Source organism: Castor canadensis, chromosome 16 (genome assembly GCF_047511655.1).
Source record: "Castor canadensis chromosome 16, mCasCan1.hap1v2, whole genome shotgun sequence".
Taxonomy (NCBI): Eukaryota; Metazoa; Chordata; class Mammalia; order Rodentia; family Castoridae; genus Castor; species Castor canadensis.
In genome coordinates this window covers 31,717,227-31,741,190 of record NC_133401.1, presented here as the reverse complement: position 1 = coordinate 31,741,190, position 23,964 = coordinate 31,717,227, and the positions used below count along the sequence as shown (strand labels likewise).

The 23,964-nt window shown below is 43.6% G+C and overlaps 2 protein-coding genes across 2 annotated transcripts in view; one reads left to right on the top strand and one right to left on the bottom strand.

Moving 5' to 3' along the window:
- Positions 1 to 23,964, bottom strand: part of LOC141410430 (uncharacterized) — a 589,957-nt gene that overhangs the window by 26,134 nt on the left and 539,859 nt on the right. The window lies entirely within an intron of this gene.
- LOC109701260 (vomeronasal type-2 receptor 26-like) lies at positions 1,218 to 17,509 on the top strand. Its single transcript, XM_020186736.2, has 6 exons — positions 1,218 to 1,649; positions 3,152 to 3,443; positions 9,229 to 10,026; positions 13,725 to 13,934; positions 15,260 to 15,383; positions 16,515 to 17,509. The coding sequence occupies exons 1-6, from the start codon at positions 1,441 to 1,443 to the stop codon at positions 17,507 to 17,509; spliced, it is 2,628 nt and encodes an 875-aa protein (XP_020042325.2). The 5' UTR covers positions 1,218 to 1,440.

Below are 23,964 nucleotides of genomic sequence, written 5' to 3'. Positions count from 1 at the left end.
AATAGTTGAGAATAATTGCTTGGATGTTGATGAGAATCATATTTTTGCCTCCTGGCATTAACGGAATGACTAATGACATACAGCAGGATCTTGCTGAGACAAAGCCATCACAGCCATGGATAGTGACAGCCCTGGACTGACTATCCAAGGGCAAGTACTTTCCCACCCAACATATGGGAGGAGATGATGATACATAACCAGTCTCTGGATGTTAATGACACATACTCCAGTTTTCCAAGACTGACCACTCCCAGGTCCATGGACCCCATAAAAGCTTGAGGTCTTGGAACCCCCCAGTGCAGTGATCTGTCTGGAGCCTGTCCACTCTCCCATCTGAAGAGTGCACTTTTGCTTTATTTTCACTTTACTTTGCATTAATTAACTGCTTAAGTTTACCCCACAGGTGTTCCCTAAATCCAGGTCCTCAATGTCATCCCCACAATGGCTGCCATATCCAGCTGACATCTTTCTTTTAGCTCATATTTTTAAAGGACTACATCCTTAATATATGTCCTTGAATTCTTTCTGTCATTAGACCAAGAACTTTCTGACCCACAGACCCAGTGATTGGAGGAGGTAACAACACCATGCCTGGATGAGCCAATTTTCCAAAATGGCTGCATCATCTTACATTCCCACTAGCATTGTGCAAAGGTTTCAATTCCTTCACATCCTCACCAACACTTATTTTCCTGTTTAAAAAAAGAGTATAGCTATATTAGTGAGTGTGAATAGGTGTCTACCTCAACTGTGGTTTTATTTTGTGTGTCCTTGAGGTCAAGAATGTTGATCATCTTCCTTCTTTCACAGATAGCTGCAGCCACCTTTCATGGTATTATTAGGATTAACATTCCTGCTCTGTGCCTGAGAATTGGTCACAGCCCAGCCTCCCTGACCACAAAGATGCTCCAGCTGGGCATGGGCTGTCCGCTGTAACTGAGTATGTCCTGTCCCTCCTGAAACCCTCGTCTTGATAGCCCTGGGCTGCCTTTAGCTCTGGGGATGTCCCTATTTCCAGATGCTATCAGGAGAGGCATGAGGTGTCAGAGGCTCTACTTCTTGTATATTCTCCTGGGGACTTTCTCCAAAACAGTGACCTGATCACAGCTGCTCCTGGTCTTGCAGGTCCCTCAGGATGCAGTCAGGACCCAGAATTCCTCCCTGAAGTCTGCAGAAGACACCCAGAGCTCTGACCCTGGCTTTAGGCAGGTGAGGAAGCCATGGGAGAAGGAAGTAAAACTTTTAATAGCCCTGGGATTTACTTGCCACCCAACCCCAGCTCAGGACCCCTGTTCTCCCCATGGCCTGCAAGCCCAGAGATCTTGGTGTGGCATTAGCCCCCTGTCCTTGGTGAACTCCCAGATAAAAGCCCTTGCTTCTGCTAGGCATGGCCCCACACAACGGCTATCATATGCCTGACTGTCCAGACTTCTGGCAGGCATGTCGCTGTGTGTCCTGTTCCCCATCCTCCTGGCCTCTCTCTCTGGGGCTGTTCAGTTTGGACCAACAGGCTGGAGGTTGCCCAGGAAGAGTCCCCGCTTTGACCGCCCTGGAGATGTGATCCTTGGGGGCAGCTTCTCCATCTTTCGCTTCGATCATGCCACTCTGTTGGATTTCACAGCTCCGCCTGCTGGGCTGGCCCATTCAAGGTAAATTCTGGGTAGGGTGGGTATCCCTGAATGCTTTGGGCACCTTGATGAGGGCCCCTGAAGTCTCAGACAGTGGCTGATTCTCAGCATTCCAGCTGGATGTCCATGGTTGTCCTGTCTGAATCTTGTGTGTCAGTTGTCGTCCTTTCTTAACATTTCCCTCTGTCTTTGCGATCTTGTTTCCACAAGATTGAAATGTGGGCTGCCTGTGTTTTATTTGCTGTGCTGTGTGGACTTCCCAGGTCAGGCAGGAATTCTTCTTTCTCTGGTCTGCCCCTGATGAAAGGAATAAGGCCTAGGTAGGTGTGTTTTTTGAATGAAAAAAATATGAAATGAGTAAATCTCTTCATGAATCATCAGCTCTCTACCTATATTCCCTTTGCCAGTTTCTGCAGTATGTTTCCCAACCTGTCTCTCCAGACAGGAGTTCCCAACATACTCCTTTTGTGTATTCTTTTTCATTTTGTTTTGTTATTTGGTGGTACTGGGGTTTGAACTCAGGGTCTCATTCTTGCTAGGCAGACACTCTACCACTTGAGCCACTCTGCCAGTACTTTTTTTTTGTGTTGAGAATTTTTCGAGATGGGGTCTTGGGAACTATTTGCCTGGGTTGGTTTTCAACTGTAATCTTACTGATTTCTGCCTCCTGAGTAGCTAGGATTACAGGCATAAGCTGCGGGCACCTGGCTTGTCTATTCTTCTTAAAAAAAATCTATGAATAGCTTAACTAAAAATATTTTTAATAACCTAATTAAAGATGGTGTTGCATGCCTGCTATCCCAGGACACAGGAGGTTGAGGCAGGAATATCATGAGTTTGAGACCAGTTTGGACTACACAATGAGACACTATATCAAACAACAAACAAAAATATTGCTAATTGTTTTCCAAAATAACTGCAACCGTTTTGTATTATCACCAGAAATTCACTCTCACCATCACTTGATATTGACAAGTTTTTAAACTGATGAACAATTATAAGTAATGATTGTATATATATATATATATATATATATATATATATATATATATATGGAGTACATTATGGAATGATTATGTCTAAGTAATCAACATATCCATCAGTTCACATACTTAATATTTTTTGCTGATGTGAACATTTAAAATTTACTTTTAGCAGGTTTGAAATATTAATTATCATTGCCGTGCTGTGCAATAGATCTTGAAACGTTTCCCTCCTGTTTAATTGAAACCTTGTTCCCTTTGACCAATATCTCCTCAGTCCTCTGACCCACTTTTGACTTTTTTGTATTGGCAGTACAGGAGTTTGAACTCAGGGCTTTGTGTTTGCTAGGTAGATTCTCCATTACTTGAGTTACAACTCCAGCCCCACTTTTGGCTCTTTTGGTTATACACATTTATATACAAGTACTTGTGTGGACATATGTTACCAGTCCTCTGTACACCTAGGTGTCACTAGCTGTCTTCATTCCTTCTCCATCTGCACCCATCATAAGTGACAAACATGATATTTCTTTTCTTCAGTGTTTCCTTGTGGGGCTACCAGGTGGCCCAGAGTTTTGTCTTTTCCATCGAGGAGATCAACAGGAATATCCATCTGTTGCCCAACCTGACACTGGGCTTCTCCATCCGCAACTCTGGGGACTCGGTGCATGGAGCCCTCCATGAGACAATGGGGTTTCTCACGGGGCAGGAGGAGCCCATCCTAAACTATACGTGTGGGTCTGGCCCACCCCAGGCTGCCCTGGTGGGGGACACACGGTCAGTCCTGTCTGTCTCCATGGCCAGGCTTCTTGGGCTTTACAAATTTCCCCAGGTGAGTCCTTCCAAAGCATTGTCCCTTCACTATCATGATGGTGATTGGGACTGTACTGTGTAGTTCCACTGTGGGACCAGATTCCCTGCCAATGTTCTCCACATCTGATATGGCTCATAATAGTCTTATACTAAGAGAACCTACAGTCTCACTGCCCTGATGGGCAGTGATCTACCCTGAGGGATAGAGAACAATCAAATGAGGGGGATACAAGCTCACTCAATGGGGTGTTGTAGCTGGGATTTGAATCCAGTCAACTGGGCTAATGCATCAGCTTCACCTTTAACCCACAGGTGTTCCCTAAATCCAGGTCCTCAATGTCATCCCCACAATGGCTGCCATATCCAGCTGGCATCTTTCTTTTAGCTCATTTTTAACAGGTAAATTGAGATATAATTTTCCTAAAATGCAATTCACCCACTTAAGGTGAATAATTCAGTTGCTTTTAGAATGATCAAAGCCATGCAATCATGCCCACAATCAATTTGAGAACATTTTTATCACTGTGCAATCAAATTCCAGACCCATTAGGTAACCACATCCCATGACCGCTACCACAAGGCCACCATGAATCTACTTTCTGTCTCTTTAGATTTGCCTTTACTGGACTTATCCTATAAATAAGAGCATACAATACATGATCTTTTGCACTGGCTTCTTTCACTGAGCATGTCTTCAAGTTCATCCTTGCTGTAGGGTGTACCAGTGGTTCACTCCTTTGTAGCATAGTCCACATTTTGTTTATCCATTTAACAGTTCATGGAAGTTTGAGATTTTTTTTTTAATTTTTGGAAGTACTGGGGTTTTGAACTTAGGTCCTCATGCTTGCTAGGCAGGTGCTATACCTCTTGTCAAGCTCTCACCCTTTTTGCTTTTATTTATTTTTCAAATAGAGTCTCGTGTTTTCCCCAGTCTTGGACTGTGATCCTCCTATCTATGCCTCCCAAGTAACTGAGATTACATATACACAACACCATGCCTGAGTGTTGTTTGAGATGGGGTCTCAAATAATATTTTTGCCCGAGTTAGTCTTGAAACATGATTGTCCCAAATTCTGCATCCCTAGTAGCTGGGTTACAGAGATGTGCCACCATGCTCAGTTGAGCAGTTTCCATGCTTTAGCTCTTGTGGATGCAGTTTCTATGAGCATTCATGATTAGGTTTTTATGTGTTTATATATTTTCAATTCTCTTGGGTATAGGGATAGAATTGCTGGGCCAAAGGCAACTCTATTTAACCATTTGGTGAATGGGCAAAATGTTTTCCAAAGCCACTGTGTTAGTTAGTTCTTCAGGTTGCTGTCAAGAAACCTGAGAGGAACAACTTAAAGGAGAAAAGACTTATTTTGGCTCACTATTTCAGCAGTTCACTCCATGCTGACTGGCTCTGAAGTTTCTAGGCCATGGTCAGGGACACCATCATGGCAGAAGGGTGTGGTACACAGAGTGGCTCACCTCATGGTGACCAGGAAGCAGAGACAGAAGAAGTGTCAGGGGACAAGGCACATCTTTCCAGGCATGGTCCCCATGTACTACTTACTGTAACTAGGTCCTCTTCCTACTTTCTACCACTTTTCAATAGTGATAGTTTATCATATTATGAATCCATCACAGGATTAATCAGTTGATTAGGTCAGAGTCCTCAGGGTCCAAACACTTTCCCAAAGTCCCTCAGCTGACATCTAAGACCTTTAACCAATGAGCCTTCAGGAAACATCTCAGATTCCACTGGCAACAGCCCTTTCACCCCTTTACATGCCCATCAGCATTGTATGGAGATTAGGATTTAAGTCCACTTGGTTTGACTGTGAAACCTCTAAATTTGAGAGACTTCCTCTCTCCTTGAATGCCTCAATTTTTCTGTTTTCTGGCCAGAAAGGGCTTTCTGCCAGAAGGTGCTTCCTACCTATGAAGCTGGGACCCTGTAACTCAGAACTGGTTTGATGCCTGTTTCCTGAAAGGGCTTTGTGGGGGCTGTTGTTCCAGAGGAAGCCCAGCTCGTGCTCCTCCTTGTTGGACTTATTATGTGGTGGGATTTACTCCGAGGTGAGACACTTCAGATGTGGGCTCAGTTGTACTATCACTTGATCCAATTCTATCCTAATAAACAGAACAGCTGGACTGGGTATGGTAACTGGTCTGGGATCCCAGTTACCTGGGAGGTTGAGGCAGGATGCTAGTGAGTTGGACGCCATCCTAGACAACTTATGGAGACCCACCTCTCAAAAACAAATGAACAAATGAGCAAACAAATGGGAAAGCTGGCTTTTATAAAACTTCTGTAAATAAGCACACCACAGTTATGTGTATTTTAAACCCAAATTACTTGCTTTGACCACCTCAGGGTGGATTCTTACTAAAGTGCCTCTGAGCTGGAAGTGTCTATAAGGAGAGCTTTTTTTTCCTTCCAAATTCAAGCACATTTAAGTGATTAAAATATAATTTCTTAACCCCCCAGTACCACCAAAAATAAATTTCTAAAGCTAATAAAATTCTTTATTTGGACTGGGGGCATGGCTCAAGTTGTAAAGTGCTTGCCTAGCATGCATGAGGCCCTTGGTTCAACCTCCAGTATGCAAAAAAAAGAAAGTCTTTATTTGCCACAGTTAGTGGCAAATGTTGATATGCTTAATTACACATTTGTGACCTAGATCAGGTATTCTTTCTAAAATACATAAATTTCTGAATTCTCAAACATATCTGGCACCTAGTATTTTATTTAAAGGATTGTGGACCAATGACTTTTAAAATGTCTTCATTCTTTTTTACTCACTATCTTCTAAACAATGTTTTTACATCTATAATAAAACAACATTAATGAATGCCATAAAAAGTGACTACTGTCTTCTTGAAGTCAGTTCTTAGGGACCAAATTACATGGTATAATTTATGTTACTCAGAAACTTCATTCCTTGAACACAACCCCAGAAGCTCTGGGTTTACATGTTTTAGGACTTCCAGATGAAATACTGGATCCTCAGTTAAGTTGAGATTTTAATTATAATTTTGGCTCCATATTTACACTAAAATATTTTTTGTTGTTAATGAATAATAGTTAAGCATGTCTCTTGGGATAAACTTATACTAAAACAGAATTTATTGCTTATCTGACATTCAAATGTAGCTGGGTATTCTGCATTTTTATTTGCAAAATTTGGCAGTCCTACCTGTATGAATTGAGTCAGCCTTATCTCTATGTATGAGCCAACTAAATTTGAGTTCCTTTACAGGAAGAAACAAAATCTTCACAAAACCTATTTAATTACTACCCTCTAGTGGTAGAAGAAGGTTTTGCATTCAGAGACCCAGTGGCTCTATTCTGCACCCAAGCCAAAAGCAAACACAGACACAGAACACTGCCACATAGCTCAAAGGGCTCCTCTGTCTTCCGGGATATGGCATTCTCTTCCTTGACAAATCAACAAACCAGTGAAAATTGGCACACAAGATTACCTGGCATATGAGACACCACAAGGATCACAAAATGGCTAGATAACAACAGCTTGTCCCAAATGGCTGTCGTCACCAATGAAGAATAACCTTACCAGCTCTGTGCAAACCAGAGTCAGAACCAGCCTGGAAGAAAAGAAAAAGAAAATGCTATGAGGCAGCAAATGAGGGAGGCTGAGAGTTGAGCAGGAAAGATTCAGGCTTATTCAGGAGGCATGGGAGCTGTGTTTGGACTGAGCCAGCAAGGGGCACACAGCATTTTGGTGCACTCCACAACTCTCACAGCATCTTGCCAAGAACTCTTGTGAAAACTCTTTTTAGACAAGGGAAGGCACACATGGAAAAAATTTATCTAACTGGTGAATGAGAGAACTGGAGGGTGGTGATGCTGGTTCAAACATCAGTATTTTAAAAAGTGACATCAGGCCAGGTACTGGTAGCTCATGCCTGTAATTCTAGCTACTTGTGAGGCTGACACTGGTTCGAGGCCAACCTGGGCAAAAAGGTTAATGAGACCCCATCTCAACAGACAAAAGCTGGGTGTGGTGGCACACACCTGTCATCCCAGGCACAGTGGGAAGCATAAAATAGGAGAATTGTGGTCCAGGATGGCCTCGGCAAAAAAAAAAAAAAAAACAAAAAAAAACAAACCTAGATCCTATCTTCAAAATAACCAGAACAAAAAGGGCTGAGGGCATGACTTAAGTGGTAGAATGCCTGCCTAGGAAGTGTGAAGCACTGAGTTCAATCCCCAGTGCTGCCAAGAAAAAAAAAAATGACACTGGATGATTGTGTTTCCTGAATCAATGAGGCTCTAGGGTGGTCTCTAAGACTCTATCTGTTCCTTAGGCACCAGGTTGGAACATTGTTGCAAAAAAAAAAAAGAATTTTAGGGTACATTGAGGTGGAGACCAAGAAAATTTATTAGTAAAGCAAACCAAAGGAAAGAATAGTGTACACTGTGGGTGTAGGCAAACCTGAGAAGAGGTGTACAGAGTTCTCTAACATCAGGGGTACTTATGATGAAAAAAGCAGGTTGGATGTTTGGTTTAAGTTTGCTTTTGGATAACTGCTCCTCTTTGTCCTCGATACCTGGTACATTCACACATTCTTGCTGTTACATGGTTTTGACATTATTAATTATGTCTAGATATATTGTCTGATCAGCTTACTAAATTTGGGCCACTTTGACATAGATTTGTTTTCCTTGAGCATTCCTTTAAACAAAGGATGGGGTTCATAAGATGCTCCTTTAACACAGGTGGCCTTTCTTAAGATAAGTTTTTCTTGCTTATAAACACTTCTGTGATCTAAGGAGTAATTTTACCAAATTTTTTTTTCTAGGATGTGTCTTTAAGATAGTCTTGCTCAGTTCCCAGAGTGTAGTAATCATTTGGGCAAGTAGAGAGGAGAAAGCTGCTTTTCAAATTTTATTCTGGCAATACTGACATTTGAACTCAGGGCCTAGTGCTTGCTAGGCAGGTGTCTACTGCTTGAGCTATGCCTCCAGCCCTTTTTGCCTTAGGTATTTTTCAAATAGGGTCTCACATTTATGTCCAGGCCAGCCTGGACAGTGATCCTCCTATTTATACATCCTATAGGTGGGATGACAGCTTTGTGCCACCATGCTATTTTATTTGGTTGAGATGGGATCTCCCCAACCTTTTTTGGTCCAAACTGTCCTGAAATGATGGTCCTCTTGATCTCAGCCTCCTGAGCAATTACAATTGCAAGTTTGTGCCACCATGCCTGACTTTTTTCCCCCTAAACTACATATTAAGGCTTACTGAAGGGATGTGCAGCTTAAAGCTAAGAAAGTAGTGCCTCTGTGCTTTAAATCAAAGTATTCATTGATATATTTATCTTTTAATTCCTGGCCCCTATTTCCCATGCTTCATCTTCCCTGATCTACCCTACCTCAGTTCCATGGAGAGCCGACACCTCATTACTCAGACTATTGTCATTGGCTGTGAGATGGTTAGAGGTCCATATCTTGGGGCTCCCTTCCCAACCAGCTCCTAACAATCACTAGTTCCCAGTTAGACTCGGGCTGGGTGGTCTGATAGCAGCCTCTCATGGTTCTTGAGTTATGACTGCGTTCTGGCTCGGCTCCAGCTACAGTGATCAGCAGCCTTGTTTGTCAAGGACCACAGATGCACTTGGGATGTGAGACTTTCAGCAAAAAAACTGGGAAATCCATCCAAGGCAACTAAGGTGAATTGGCCACTTGCTTTGTTCTCCCTATGTCTGCTGTGCTGTGTTTAAATCTGATAATCCACCTGTATCTGAGTCCTGGCTCTCACCCATCTCCTATTATCTTGACCCTTCCCTGGCAGATCAGTTATGCATCCACACTACCAATCCTCAGTGACAAGACTCAGTTTCCATTCTTCCTTCGGACTGTGGCCAGTGACCTCACAATCTCCCATGCAGTGACTCAGCTGGTGCTCCACTTTGGATGGTCCTGGGTGGGCATCCTGGCCCAGGATGATGACTTTGGGCAGCAGGCCAGCTTGCTGGTCAAACAGGAGCTGAGCCAGGCTGGTGTCTGCATTGAGTTCAACTTCCAAGTCCCTTCTCAGAAATCCCCAGAGAAGATAGCAGCCATTGTCCAGAAGATGCAGAGCTGTACCGCCACAGTTGTTCTGGTATTTCTGAGTAACTCAAATGTCCAGCTCATCCTGCAGGGCTTGCTGGGCCTCCATGTTGTGAGCCAGTTCTGGGTCAGCAAGGATGTACTGCACATGGTGATTGCCCTGATGGTGCCGGGCATCTCCCAGGTCTTGCAGGGCTCATTTGGCCTTCACCTTCGCAGAAATAAGGTGTTCGGATTCTCTGAGTTCCTTGCTCGCCTGCACCCTAGTCGGACCCCAGAAGACATGTTTATAAAGGGGTTTTGGGAGGCCACCTTCAGGTGCACATGGCCCAGTAAGAACAGCATAGTGGCAGAGGGTGTCCAGTTCTGCTCAGGGAATGAGACCCTGAGAGGCCACGAGCTCCCTTTTCGGGAAGTGAATGAAGCTAATGTTGCCTATACAGCTGCCTACAGCATCGCCCATGCCCTGCATGACCTGGTAGCCTGTGAGCACAGGGATGGGATGTGTGCAGACCCTAAGCACTTCCAGCCCTGGCAGGTGAGAGAGAAATGTGTTAAGTAGGTGATTCAGGGATGGGTGAACAATAGGACACTCACTTTGTCTAAGCTATAGAGGTGGAGCTGAGACTATGTCCTTTGGTGAGGATGCCTCATGCTTTCAGCTGGGAGGCATCTTAGCAGGAGCATTGGATGAGGAGTCCTAAATTCAAGCTAGCTGTGTGACCTTAGATAAGTCATGTCCCTGTGGGGTTGTGCAATTTAGTAGATAAAGGATGCCTACTGGAACTCAAATTTTGTATAAACAGGAAGAGTTTTTTTTAAGTGTGTCCTAAATTTGGTTTTGATAGACAATGAATGGTTTTAATAGATGTGTACTGTACATGTGAATTTCAGATAAACAGCAAATACCTTTTAGAATAAGGGTATCACAAGTATTACATAGGGTATGTTTCTACTAAAAAGAGTAATTGTTTTGGTGGTGGTGTTGGGGGGTTGAGAAAGGGTCTCACTACATAGTCCAGGCTGACCTGGAATTTGTCATCCTTTTGTACTAGGATTATACTCTAAGCCACCAAGTCCAGCAAATACTTATTCTTTTATCTGAAATTCAATTTTAATCAAACCTCCTGAATTTTATTTGTAAATTCTACTTCCATAAACTCAGTACATTCATTATAAATTCATTACAAATGAGGACAAAAACCAGTCAGTTGCCAGGGGTATAAGGCAATGGTGTCTATACATTTAAAGGTCTTGGGGATGGAAGATCCCCTGGTAGACCAGCTGGATCTCTACTCACCCTCCTTGAGTGAGGCTGACCTACTTCAGTAGCTGCCATTCTTGCATCTTTGTAATGCAGGTACTTCATCTGCAAAACAGGGAATATTAATTCTAATCATTGGATTATTATAGGATTAACAAGGTAATATATAAAGCACTTAGAACAGAGCTTGGAGCTGGGGTTGTAGCTCAAGTGGTACAGTGCCTGCCTACCAAGTCTGAGGCCCTGAGTTCAAACTCTAGTACTGCCAAAAAAAAAAAAAAAAGAAAAAGAAAAAAGAACAGAGGCTGGCATGTAGTATTACTGAATTAATTCTATTTTCTTATTATTACAGCTCTAGTTTTTCAATTATTATTATGACTCATTATAACCCACAAAATATAACTGAAGGGTTCTTGGGTTCTCTGCACACCTGGGGACCCTAATTTTCATCAAGAACAGGTAAACCTAGGGTAGGGGTTTTCATAAATCTGTCAGTGGAAGCAACACCAGTAGATGTCTAATCATGCTCTCCAGGGATAAGCAAATCCCCAAACTGTCTACCCAAGAGGAGCTATAAGAAAATGATTTCTTCAGTTCTCTCTAGTTGACCTATCTAACCAACAAAAACTTAGAATACATGATTTGAGTTGAATTTCAGAGAAAAATCAACTTTTTAGTATATCCCATGGCATGTATTTTAATAAACTTTTTTTTTGGTGGTACTAGGGATTGAACTCTGGGCCTCACTCCACCAGCCCTTTTCAGTGTTGAGTATTGTCTGTGAACTATTTGCCTGGGGCTGGCTTTGAATCATGATCCTTCTGATTTCTGCCTCCTGAGTAGCTAGGATTACAGGCATTAGCCACCAGCAACCAGCAAAATTGTTCTTTTGTGATTTTCAAATTTAATTGGGAAACCTGTACTTTATCTGAATGCCAAACCCTGTCATCTGGCTTTCTCACTTTTAGTTTATTTATATGAAGAGGTCATGCATCAACTAAAGCTTTCCAGAGTGAGACCTCCCCATGCCTTACTGGAAGGACCTTCTGCTCTTGTTTGTGTCTAGCTGTGCTCCTGGCCACTTTCTCCACTTCAGGCCCAAGTAGTCTTCTTGCTCATCTCTATCTCAGTGCTATGGACAAACACATCACCTAAACTTACTTTAATAATATACCTGTAGTCCTTCCCCACCCTTGCTAATCACATAATTTGATGCTAATCACACCTCGCACCTAATGCCTGAATACAATAAACCCTCAGTATCTGTGGGTATATGGTTGCAAGGACATTGCCATTGAGGAAAAACCATGACTGCTCAGGAATTGTAGAGTTTAGTGCTTTTATGAATACATGATTTATTTTTTCATAACGCTGCCTTTCAACAAGTCTAAAAACTTCACTTTTTAAGGCACATTACATGCCCTTTTAGGCTTGGAAGGGTTACCAAAACTTTTACCTTACTTTTTTTGTGCACCACTTGGTTTTGGGGAGGCACATTCTCACAAAATTAAGGGCAGGTAAATACTCAGATCACAAAACAATTTAAACACAACTGGCAATAACGCACGCAGAAGAGACTGAGAGCTTCTCTGCACCAACTGAGTGCAGGCATTTAAATTTTTTGTTCTTGAAATATCTTTTGATTCTTTTACTTATTTTTTGACTGTGCTTGGTCAAAATGGTGTGTACTAAATCCACAAATAAGGCCAGATTACTATATACTTCATGCCCCACCTGTGGCTTTCCCATATGATGTGCCCAGTGGTGATACCTCCTTTGAGCTTCATAGCCATCCTAAGCAGAAGGTTCATGGGTAGGTTCTTCTCTGACCATTCTACAGAATCCTGAAGTTGGTGGGCACATTGGCCTTGGCAAAGCTAGGGAAATGTCCAATATGAGCAGCCTAAGTGTCTTTAAATGTTTGGATTTTAAATTATCAACAATCATGGGTTCCTGACTCATTGCTTCTGATGGGTGGTAAGACAGAGAGGCAGAAGAGCATCTTCTATATTTATGTAAGGTGCAGGCAAACCTGGCTCAGAGCTGGAAGGGGGGGATTTCAGGGGAAAGCAACCAGAGAGGGCTGGAGCAAGGAGAGGGGAGGCTTTCATTAACATCAGATAATGGGTCTCCATTATGTGCCAGCTGAAGTTACATCTGGCTGTGAAGCAGATGGACAATAATGATTGTTGTCTTTTTGATAGTGGGAGATTAAAAACACCTGAGGCTGGGTGAGGTGATCCATTACTGTCATCCCTGCACTCCAACGGCTGAGGCAGGATTGTGAGTTTGAGGCCAACCCTAGGTTACATAGCAAGATCTTGTCTATAAAAAATACTGAGTTTGGCCATGTCTACTTGTGTCTGTGAAGAAGATGCAGAGTAGATGAGGTGTGGAACTAGGTCAGGAATGTTCTCTGAGCAGGCAACTGAGAGCTAGGATGGAAGATGAAATTCTTCTCATCACAGGAAGAAAGTAATGGTGGTTCAAATGGCAGGGGCAGTGTGTGCCAAGGCAACAATACAGAAAAAAAGCATGTGGCTGGATCTGAGCAAGTGTGTGAGCCTTGGCTAAGAGACTGGGACATTTAGGTGGGCTGGGGCCAGTCTGTGGAAGTATTGCTAGGGTTTGGACTCCACTCCGAGTATGTTGGAAAGGGACTAAGGGTGGCAATGCACAACCACATTGTGACATTAAGGTTCCTTCCTCCATTGAAAAAAAATTAACTTGGTAACTGCCTTGTTATAAAGATAAACATAGTCTGGATCTATGATATATTATTTTATTAAAAATTTCTTCCAATTTTACAAGAAGTGAAAATTAGAACATGTTTGCAAGCCCCTGCAAATATCTCAGGTGTCCTGGTCTCCCACACCTAATAGGTAAGTTGACCTTGCCTGGAGTTGCACAAGTTCATCCTAGTGGCCAAAGGGTTGTGGACATTGTCTACAATGTCACTCTTTCTTCTCCAGCTTCTTCATTCCATCAGGAAGGTGCACTTCAAGACTCCTGATGGGAGTGAGATTATGTTTGATGCCAATGGAGATTTGGTTAGAAAATTTGACATTTTCCAAGGGAAGAAGACCCCTGAGGGCCTATTCCACTTGGTCCACGTAGGCTTTATCAATCCTCGAGTCTCTTTAGGTAACAGAATGCCTGTCCACTTGAAGGAGGATGTACAGGTGAGTTGCCTGGTTGCGTGGATGATCTGTCGTGGTGTACCAAGAGGCCAGTGGTCCCTGACCCTATTTGATGCATGAAGTTAGATGTAGCTCTAATTTGGGCCAGGCATACCTCAGCCATATGAGACTCTTCTTTGAGGGCAGAGAGGCATTTACTCACCAACACAAATGAAAATATCAGAGCCACAGAAGTTGAATTAGAATCTGCATAATGAGTTTCTTCTGAGGTATCTTTCACTGTCCATATTCAGGTTAGTTTTGTAAGGAGGCAAATGGTTTACCCGGAAAGATAGCAATATACTTCCCCAAACGTGTTCCTATGGAACATCTGGGGAGTGGGTGGAACAGGCATTTCATTTTATTAACAAATTTAGCTGCTGGGTTGAGATAGGTGCATGTAGGTATCCCTTGGTCCTGAGAAACATCCCAGCTCTCTGACCACCATTAGTGGATGTGTGGCACCTTCCTATAACCTTGCCTAACTTGGTTCTCAGTGGCATCTTTAGTTGATGTGGTCTTAAAAGCTTTCCAAGTGAGTCTAGCTCCTGTTTGTGGATTCTTCAAATCCAAGGGATAGATAGTGTCCAGAGGATCCTTTTGAACCACTTTTAGTGAACAGTTGAGCAGGACCTTCTGTTCCCTTCTGAGGTGAGAGGGAAATCCAGCATCCCATACATCTCTCAAAGGCTTTCTCATCCCCACTTCCCTCCCTATAACCTTTGCCTGGACGTGGGAGCTGTGACAAGGTAGGAAGAGCCATCCCCTTGCAGGGGCTGTGTAGATTGGGGCGGGAATGGCTAGGCAATGCAAGGGTACATGCCCTGTGTGCATGTGTAGTGTATGTGTGCCTGTTTGTGATCAGCAGCACTTACAATTCTTTTTTTGTGGGGAGAGGGGAACTGGGATGATCCCAGGACCTTGCTTACGCCAGGCAACACTCACATCACTTAAGCCATATCCCAGCCTTAGGGAATTTTTTTATGGTTCTAGACTAGGCCAGTATCACTAAGCTACACCTCCACCAGCATCAACAATTTTTGATGTAGAAGCCCAAAGAGACAGGAAAGGCACCAATTGTTTTGCAAAGGCCTGCCATGGTCAGCCAGGTTATGCAGGTGAAAGCCCTCCGGAGGTTTTATTCATCAGTTCATTTGGGTTACCAATCTAGTTTGTTCTTGATGTGATAGAAATGATGTTTCCTGAAAGACACCTCATCTGTGGGTGGGAAGAATGAAGGTCTTCTTTTCAAGGTGGGTTCAGTCAGGTCAATGCCTATGTCTGTACCTCTGAACAATCACTCATGACACTCTGCTCACCATTTTCAGGTGCCCAAGTCTGTCTGCAGCAGAAGCTGTCTTCCAGGGTTCAGTCAGACCCCCAAGCAGGGAGTCCCCCACTGCTGTTTTGATTGCAGCCCCTGCCCCAAGGGACAGTTTGCAGACAAAACAGGTGAGGGTCGTGGAACCGGGATCCAACAGGCCATCAGGGTGCTGGGAGCCTCTCAATTCCCATCCAGTGAGTCACGACACAGTCTCCAGTTGTCTGTTGACTTTGGGTGGGCATGCAGGTGAGGATACTACTCTTACAAATTATTTGGGGTAAATGTTTTAATGAACTATATCAAATGTATAAGTGCATGGATCATAAATGTGCCCCTGGATGAATTCTCACTTAGTGAACACTCCCAGGTTCCTAAACCTTGATCAAAAGCAGAGTATGAGCTGCCCCAAGAAGGCCCTTATACCCCTCCTGGTCACTGCATCCTCCTTACTCCCCAGATAACCACTGTCCTTACTTCTACTGGCATCAATAGGTTCTGTTTTCTAACCTCCTATAAGCAGAATTGCATGGTGAGTGTTTTTTTATGTGTCTCATTTTCCCTCTATATTATTTTGTGATATTCATCCTAGTGGTGGAGTGGTAATAAAAGACCACTGCCTGGTGTCTTAAGCAACAGAGGTTATTTTTTCACCATTTTGGAGTTGTTCAAGATGCTGGTAGGGCTGGTTTCTTCTGAGGTATTTCTCCCAGGCTTGCAGACAGCAGTATATTCTCATTCTCTCTCTCTCTGGCAGCACTGGGGTTTGAACTCGGGGCTTCATGCTTGCTAGGTAGGCACTCTACAACTTGAGCCACTTCACCAGCCCGACAGTAGCCTTCTCGCTATGCTCTTTCATGTCATATGTCTGTGTCCTACTTTCTTCTTGTATGGACCCCAGTCACGCTAGATTAGGGTACACTGTAATGACCTCATTTAACCAAAACTACTTCATCTCCAATTTACTAATTTCCAAAACCAGGCTGGTACTGGGGGACACAACTCAAACCCCAAACATTTTCTAGTAAAACAGTTACTGCTGCTATTTAGGGAAAAAAATCATTAAAAACTGTACATAAAATATGAATATAGTGTACATTTTTTCCTGAGCTGCCTATCCTGACCCTGATGATTAACAATAATTCATAACTACAATAATGAGTGAAACAATCACAAGAGCACTTGGTGCATGGGAAGCTCCCTCAACAGGGTTGGTGTACTTACACTCATATTGAGATACCAAGTCTGTGTGTCTCCCACAGACATGAAGAGATGTCTTCTGTGCCCTGAGGAACAATATTCAAGCAATGCCAGAGACCGCTGCCTGCCCAGGACAGAGACCTTCCTGGCCTTTGATGAGCCCCTGGGACTCACTCTGGCCTCAGTGGCACTCACACTGGCTGGCCTGGCTGTGCTGGTCCTTGGAGTGTTTTTAAAGCACAGTGATACACCTGTGGTCAGGGCCAACAACCGAGCTCTCAGCTACTTGCTCCTGACTTCCCTAGCCCTCTGTGCCCTCTGTTCCTTCCTCTTCCTTGGCAGACCCACTGCCACAACCTGCCTCCTCCGTCAGACCACCTTTGCAATTGTGTTCACTGTGGCTGTCTCCTCCATCCTGGCCAAGACCCTCACTGTGGCACTGGCCTTCAGGGTCACTAGGCCCAGGGACAGACTCCAGGTGTGCCTGGAACCTGGCACATCTCCCTCAGTGGTCTTCGTTGCTTCCTTGATGCAGATTATTCTCTGTGGGGTCTGGCTGGGCACCTCCCCACCTTTCCCAGAGAGGGACATGACTTCTGAGCCACGCCAGGTTGTCATCCAGTGCCATGAAGGCTCTGGAGTTGCCTTTTTCTGCATGTTAGGTTACCTGGGCTTCCTGGCTGGAGGTACCTTCTCTGTGGCCTTCCTGGCCAGGGGCCTGCCGGATGCCTTCAATGAGACCAGGTTCCTCACTTTCAGCATGCTGCTCTTTTGTAGCGTCTGGACAGCCTTCCTGCCCCTGTACCATAGTGCTCGGGGCAAGTCCACTGTGGCTGTGGAGATCTTCTCCATCCTGGCCTCCACTGCAGGGCTGCTGGGTGGCATCTTCATCCCTAAGTGCTACATCATCTTGTTGAAGCCTGAGTGGAACACCTCATCATGGTTAAGGCAAGGACACTGGGCTCAGCAGGAAAGGCAAAGTGAGGTGCTCCGGAGCAGATGTCTCCCCAGGCCCATGCCACAAAACCTCATGAACCAGTCCTTGTGGAAGACATAAGGTCCATATGATTTGGGCATGTTGGTTCTGTGTGGGTTAAAAGGGACTTAAAAGACAAATCAAAAGAAAATTGATCCAAATAGAGCAAAACACTAATGACTGTTGGATTTAGAAAATAGAATATGGATGGTCATTAATTATTCTCTTTGTATGTGTTGCTGAAAAATTTCACAAGAAAGTCTGAAATTGGGCAATGAGGTGAGGATTATGATGATGACCATGATGGTAAGGACAACTGTTGGTGAGGATGTGGGAAACTGCAACCTCATTCAGTGCTGGTAGGAATGTTAAATGTAAAATAGTCTGGCAGTTCCTTGGAAGTTAAACATAAGCTTACCATGTGACCTAGCAATTTTACTCTTTGATATATACCCAAGGGAAAGGAAAAAATATTCACATAATATAAAGGAGTAAATAATGTTTAGAGAAGCATTATTATTATTATTATCATTATTATTGACGATACTGGGGTTTGAGCTCAGGGCTTCTTGTTTACTAGGCAACCACTCTCCCACTTGACCCACACCTCTAACTCAGAGAAGCACTACTTATGAGCTAAAAAATTAGAAACAATATAAATGCCCAACCACTGATAAATGAATACACAATGGGATGCTATTTGGCAATAAAAAAGAATGAAGTACATACTACAACATGATTAAACCTGGAAAACATTTATGGTGAGTAAAGTAAGCAAGACATAAAATACCACATGTCCTACAATTCCATTCATAGAAAGGATCCTGAATAGGCAAACCCACAGACACATAACATAGATTAGTTGGAGGTTGGGGATATGAGTAGGGTGAAGCATTTCTTTCTGGGGTGATGAAGTTTCTAAAGTTGATTTTAGTGATGGACACACAAGTTGTGAATACACTAAGACACCCTAAATTGCATATTTTAAATGGATGAATCGTACAGTATGTGAATTATAACTGAATAAAATAGTAAAAAAGAATTATCGATTACTTACAAAGTGTGGACGTTCACTATGTTGATTTTTTTTTAAAGACCAAACTATTGAAAGTGAGATATTATCAACTGAAACATCAACTAGTCAATGAGATAAAGGAGTTATTGTTGAGTTTTTTTTTTTTTTTTAGTAATGGGATTATGGCTCTGTTCGAATTACATAAAGTATATAAAATGGTATAGAGTTTGGGGCTTATTTTAAATGATACAAAAATGGCAGAGTAGCTTGAGAGAACTGGGCATGACTCTATGGGTACATGGAGGCTATTATCCTTTGCCTACTTTTTGTGTTAGCTCAAAATTCTCCGAAATAAAAAGTTTTCTGATAATTTCGTAAAGATCTACAAACAAGACCATGGAGAACATGGTGGGACCAATGAAAGGGGTGTGTGTGACATAGTCTTGCAGAGTGTGAAAAGTGTAAACACCACCTCACCTGGAGCAGGAAGGAGGCCTCATCTCAATCACATGGACACCTCACCTTGGGGACTCAGAACAGGTGTATAAGAAAAGGTAATCCAAGGTGCTGTTTCCAATTGCATTCTGCTTTCGGAATTGTCAGAATTGACGATTCTAGTTGTCAGAATGGAAGGCCCTCCAAATTGAACAATAGTAAATAATAAACGACAGGGGAAAAAAAAAAACAGACCCAAGCAGGGTTATCGAATTTTAAATTACTGTCAACAGAACCAAGGTGTTGTAAGAACCTTTACCGAAGAGATTTAACTGAAAAAGGCACAGAAGCTCTGGGTATGATGTAGGAACAAGATAGCTGATGAATGGTGCGTGCCTTCGCAATGCAGCCCAGCGACACACACAGACGTGGACATGGCACCTCCATGCCAACCTGCCCGCCGTCACTTTTGTTTTCACTGGAATCTAGGAAGGCGTTATCTGTCACCGTGGGACGCAACACGCTGGGCTCACCTGCACATCCGGGCTCCGCTCCGCCTGCCCGCCATGTCCACCCGCACTCCTGTCGCCGCGTCAGCTCCGGGGCCCGCCAAAACGGTGAGATCCGAACCAACATTACTCTGACCACGGACTATAGCGCCTAGACGGTTTCACGACGACTAGAGCCATCAACGGCGTCGCGCAGAGCGGGGCTATTAGCACCGCGGTGCCATCTGGGAAGCGTAGTAAGACGGCATATCCGGCTATGGGCCTCATTTTGAGGCTTTCCGGACTCTCTGGATCCGTTGACCGAGCGTTTTCGGTCCGTCCGTCCGCCCTACCTTGTATCCTGGGATTTTAGTTGACTACATCTCTCTCATTGTGGTTTTGGTTTCACCGCCCACGGATATAAGTCTTGTGGGCCGGTCTCCATCAAAGTCCATTCCTGCACACCGATAGGATTAGTTTTCGCCCGCCTTCTGGGATTTGTAGTCTACGCCCAAAGCTGGTAAATCTAGAGCCAAGCCGGTGGACTACAACTCCCAGAATGCCAGTGTCCACATGGTTCCTATCTCGCGCTCCCATTAGTCAGGAGGCTGCTTAAGAGCTTTTGGTGATGGTGGTTCCTCCTCTTCCTACCCAGCGGCGTCGTCGGTGGATACGCAGTGCTAGCTAAGATGCCGGATTGTCCTGCCGGAATCCCGCCTGCTGCAGTCCCATCACAGGCCGGTGGAGCGGTGCACTTGGCCTGAGCCTTTCCTGCTGTGGAGCTGGAGCGGCTCCCGGCCCGTCGTGTTGAGAACTGTTTGGCAGGTCGGGTTGGGAAACTCCCGTTTCCGAGGCCCTGAGGCCAGGGCTGACCGAAGGCCGTGGCCAGTCTGCACACCTGGCCCTCCCTGTGCAGGGACACGGGGGTCAGGCCTGCAGGTGCATCCCGACTTACCAGCGGTCCCCTAGCCCTTAAATCTATCAGTAAAGCCGGGCGAGGTGGTACCCGCCTGTAATACCAGCACTCGGGAGGCAGAGGCAGGAAGCTCGCGAGGTTGAGGCCAGCCTGGGCTGTACACAAACCCTATCTCAAAGGGGAGTCAGGGATTTTGTTGTAGTGACAACGAGTTGACCCACTTCAAAGCTCCATAGGACAGCAGCGTGGGCTCTGTCTGCTGGGTGTCCTGGACTGCTTGGCTGCCCGACAAAATGCACAAATCCGATCTCGACCTCTAATTTGTCGTTACTGTAAATGTGCCCTGAATTTCTATGTTAGAATTTATAATATAGTTTAGTCCAAGTGTATCCCAATATAGGCTAGGCACGGCCAGTTAGACTTGAATTTCAGACAACAATGTGTCTTTTAATATTAGTGTGTTTCAGATTTAGTATATTGAAAATATTTTTATGTAAGTATGTTAGCTTAAGTAATTTTTAGTGTAAATATGTCCCATTTTGGTGTTTCCAGATTTAGATAATAAAAACGAAATCCCCAGGCTAGTACCTGTAATCCCTGCAACTCAGGCAGAGAACGGCCATTGAGCTCCAGTCCACTCTCAGAGTGAAATTCCTTCTCAATCAATAATCCAGGCATAGCTGGCATGCATGTGGTCCCAGCAAAAAGGGAAGACCCTACATGAAAAGTAACTAAAGCAAAAAAGGCCTGGAATGTGACTCAAGTGACAGACCATCTACCTAGTAGGAAGCTGGAGGCTCTAAATTCAAAACCTCAATACTACAAAAAGAAAAAAAAGCCCCAAGCCCAGACAGTGCTTGTAATCCTAGCTACTTGGGAGACAGAGATTGGAGTATCACAGTTTGAGGCCAGCCAGGAAAAAAGTTAGTGAGACTCCATCTCAACCAAGAGCTGGGCATGATGGTGCACACTTGTCATCTCAGCTATATGGGAAGCTTAAATGGGAGGACCGTGGTTCAGTTAGGCCTTGGCCAAAAGTAAGACCCTATCCCCAAAATAACTAAAGCAAAAGTTCTGGGGGCATGTACAAGTGGTAAAGTGCCTGCCTAGCAAGCACGGGCCTGATTCAGAACCCCAGTACCATATAAAAACAAACCAAAACAAAGCCAGATAAACAATATTTTCTAGTATCAGTATATTGTATATAATTTTTATAAATTTCATGTAAGCAATTTTTAAGAAAATATGTCTAAAAAGAAACAAAAATAGATCTATATAATATGTGTTGAAACAGGGTCACCAAAGTTAGCAAATGAAAATATAGGGTATGTGGGCCTGGTGGTCCATTCCTGTAATACCAGCTACCCCTGAGGATCGCTTGAGAGCACAAGACCCAGAGCAGCCTGGGAAGCATAGCAAGACCTGGGTCAAACAACAAGCAAACAAAACCACCCAAGAAGACAGGATAATGCTTAGTTGAAGTTGAGTTTTGGGTAACGATAATTTTTTAGTATAGATATGCCTCAATAGTATATGTGAAGTATGTTTATACTAATACAAAATACCATATTAAGTACTACTAGTATATATTCTTATAATTATGTCCCAATATTTATTAGGAAAATAACAATGAATTCTAAAGCCATGTTTTGTTTAAATACTAACATTACTGTATAAATGCACTGTAATAAGATAAGGCTTAGGGACATAGACTGAAAATTATTCATTTACAAATATAGTTTAGATGGGGGCTGAGAAAATGATTCTAGCAGGTTCCATGGCTCTGGCATTGAGCTCTGGATGGCTGGAGCTGCCATTGTGAAAGTAAGCAGCAGGAGGGTGTCAGGGAAGATGAGGACCCACCTCCAGGGGCTGGAACTGAGTATCACGCACCCACTGGGCAGAGGTGAATTGAGTGCCTGTATGTCTCAAGCAGTCTGGACACTGATTAACTATAAAGGCAATTCTTCTACAGTATACAATTCAATGTTTTGGTATAGTTGACCATTGACATCTTGGGTTTTAATTTCATGGGCCCAAGTAGACTTTTTTTTTTCTGTAGTGGGGTTTGAACTCAGGACCTCATGCTTCCTAGGCAGGTGCTCTACCAGCACTGCTGCTCCGCCAGCCCTCAGGACTTTGGACATTTGGGAAAAACTCAAAAGAGGCAGTGCATTATCCTGGATATGTTGAAAAATTGAGTTATGTCATGCATGGGTTAAATATACGTAGATAATAGTCTTTATTATTTCCTTCCAAAATATATACACATCTAATATAAAGGGCTATAAATCACCATAACTGATGAACACAAACACCTGCAGACTGTGCATGGCACCATTTGCAACCGAGATGTGTAAGCAAACATGAAGATGAAGTCTTCACCACACTTGCACAAAATCCACCATGGCACATGTACAGTAGTGTAAAAATTTTGTGCCATCACCTGTGGCTGTTGCGGTGACCTCAAGTGTTGTGACATACTTGTAAAATGCCATGTGACCTCATCATCGCTGCTGTGGATCACAGCAGAAGTGATCTACGTGGTCCTCCAGGATTTTTCAACATACTACACATAGCAAATACATATGAACTGAGTGTTTATGTTATCAGGAGATCTGCATGTCAAAAACAGTCAAAAGTTTCATGAAGAGTTTTTGACTATGCAGGGGCAGCACCCAAGCCCCCGTGTTACTCACCTGTGCTCACAGAGTTAGGCAATGGTCATTACTATTGAATTCCAGCACAATTCTCAAAAAGAAACTCATCAGCATTTCCTCTCATTACCCTCTCTCTCCAAACACTGGAAATCATTAGTCTGTCTCTATGGATTTGCTTTTCTGGACATTTCATATTGGTGGAATCATAAAGTATGTGGCTTTTGTGTCTGGCTCCTTTAATGTTTTTAAGGTTCACCCACCTTCTACTAAGTATCAGAATGTCATTCTTTTGTATGGCTAAATAATATTCTATTGTATGGATATAACATTTGGCTCACTAATTCATCTGCTGATCAGCATTTTGGATTGTTCCTACTTTTGGACACTTGTGAATGTTTCTGTAAACATTCATGTGCAAATTTGTGTGGACTTATTATTTAAATATGTGTATTGTTTGAGTATGAAATGTCCCCCAAAGGCTCTATTTTTGGAGGTGGTGAAACTTCAGCAAGTGGAGCCTAGATGGAGGAAGTAGGTCAGTGGAGTCTTGTCCTTGGGAGCTGTGGTCTTGCCATGGTGCCCCCCTACCCCTCTGCTTCCTGGAAGCCATGACATAAACACTATGCTCCACACACTCTTGCTACCATGATGGAGCCAGCCAGCCATGGGCTCAAACCTATGAAACTGTGAACCAAAATAAATCCTTCCCTTAAGCTGTTTTTGTCAAGTATTTCACAGCAATGAAAAGTCTGACACTGCATATACTGAGTAATGCAATCATGGGTCATATAGTAACTCAACATTACAATTTTGAGTATCAGCAAGACTGCTTTCTTCCTTTTCTGAGATAGTGTATTGCTATGTAATCCATGCTGACCTTGAATTTGTGATCCAGCTGCCTAGTTTTCCCAGTGTTGGGATTACAAGTGTGTGCCAAAACACCCAGTAAAGACTTTTCTAATGTGGCCGCACCATCTTACATTCTCATTATCACTGTGCAATGGTTCCAGTTTCTCCACATC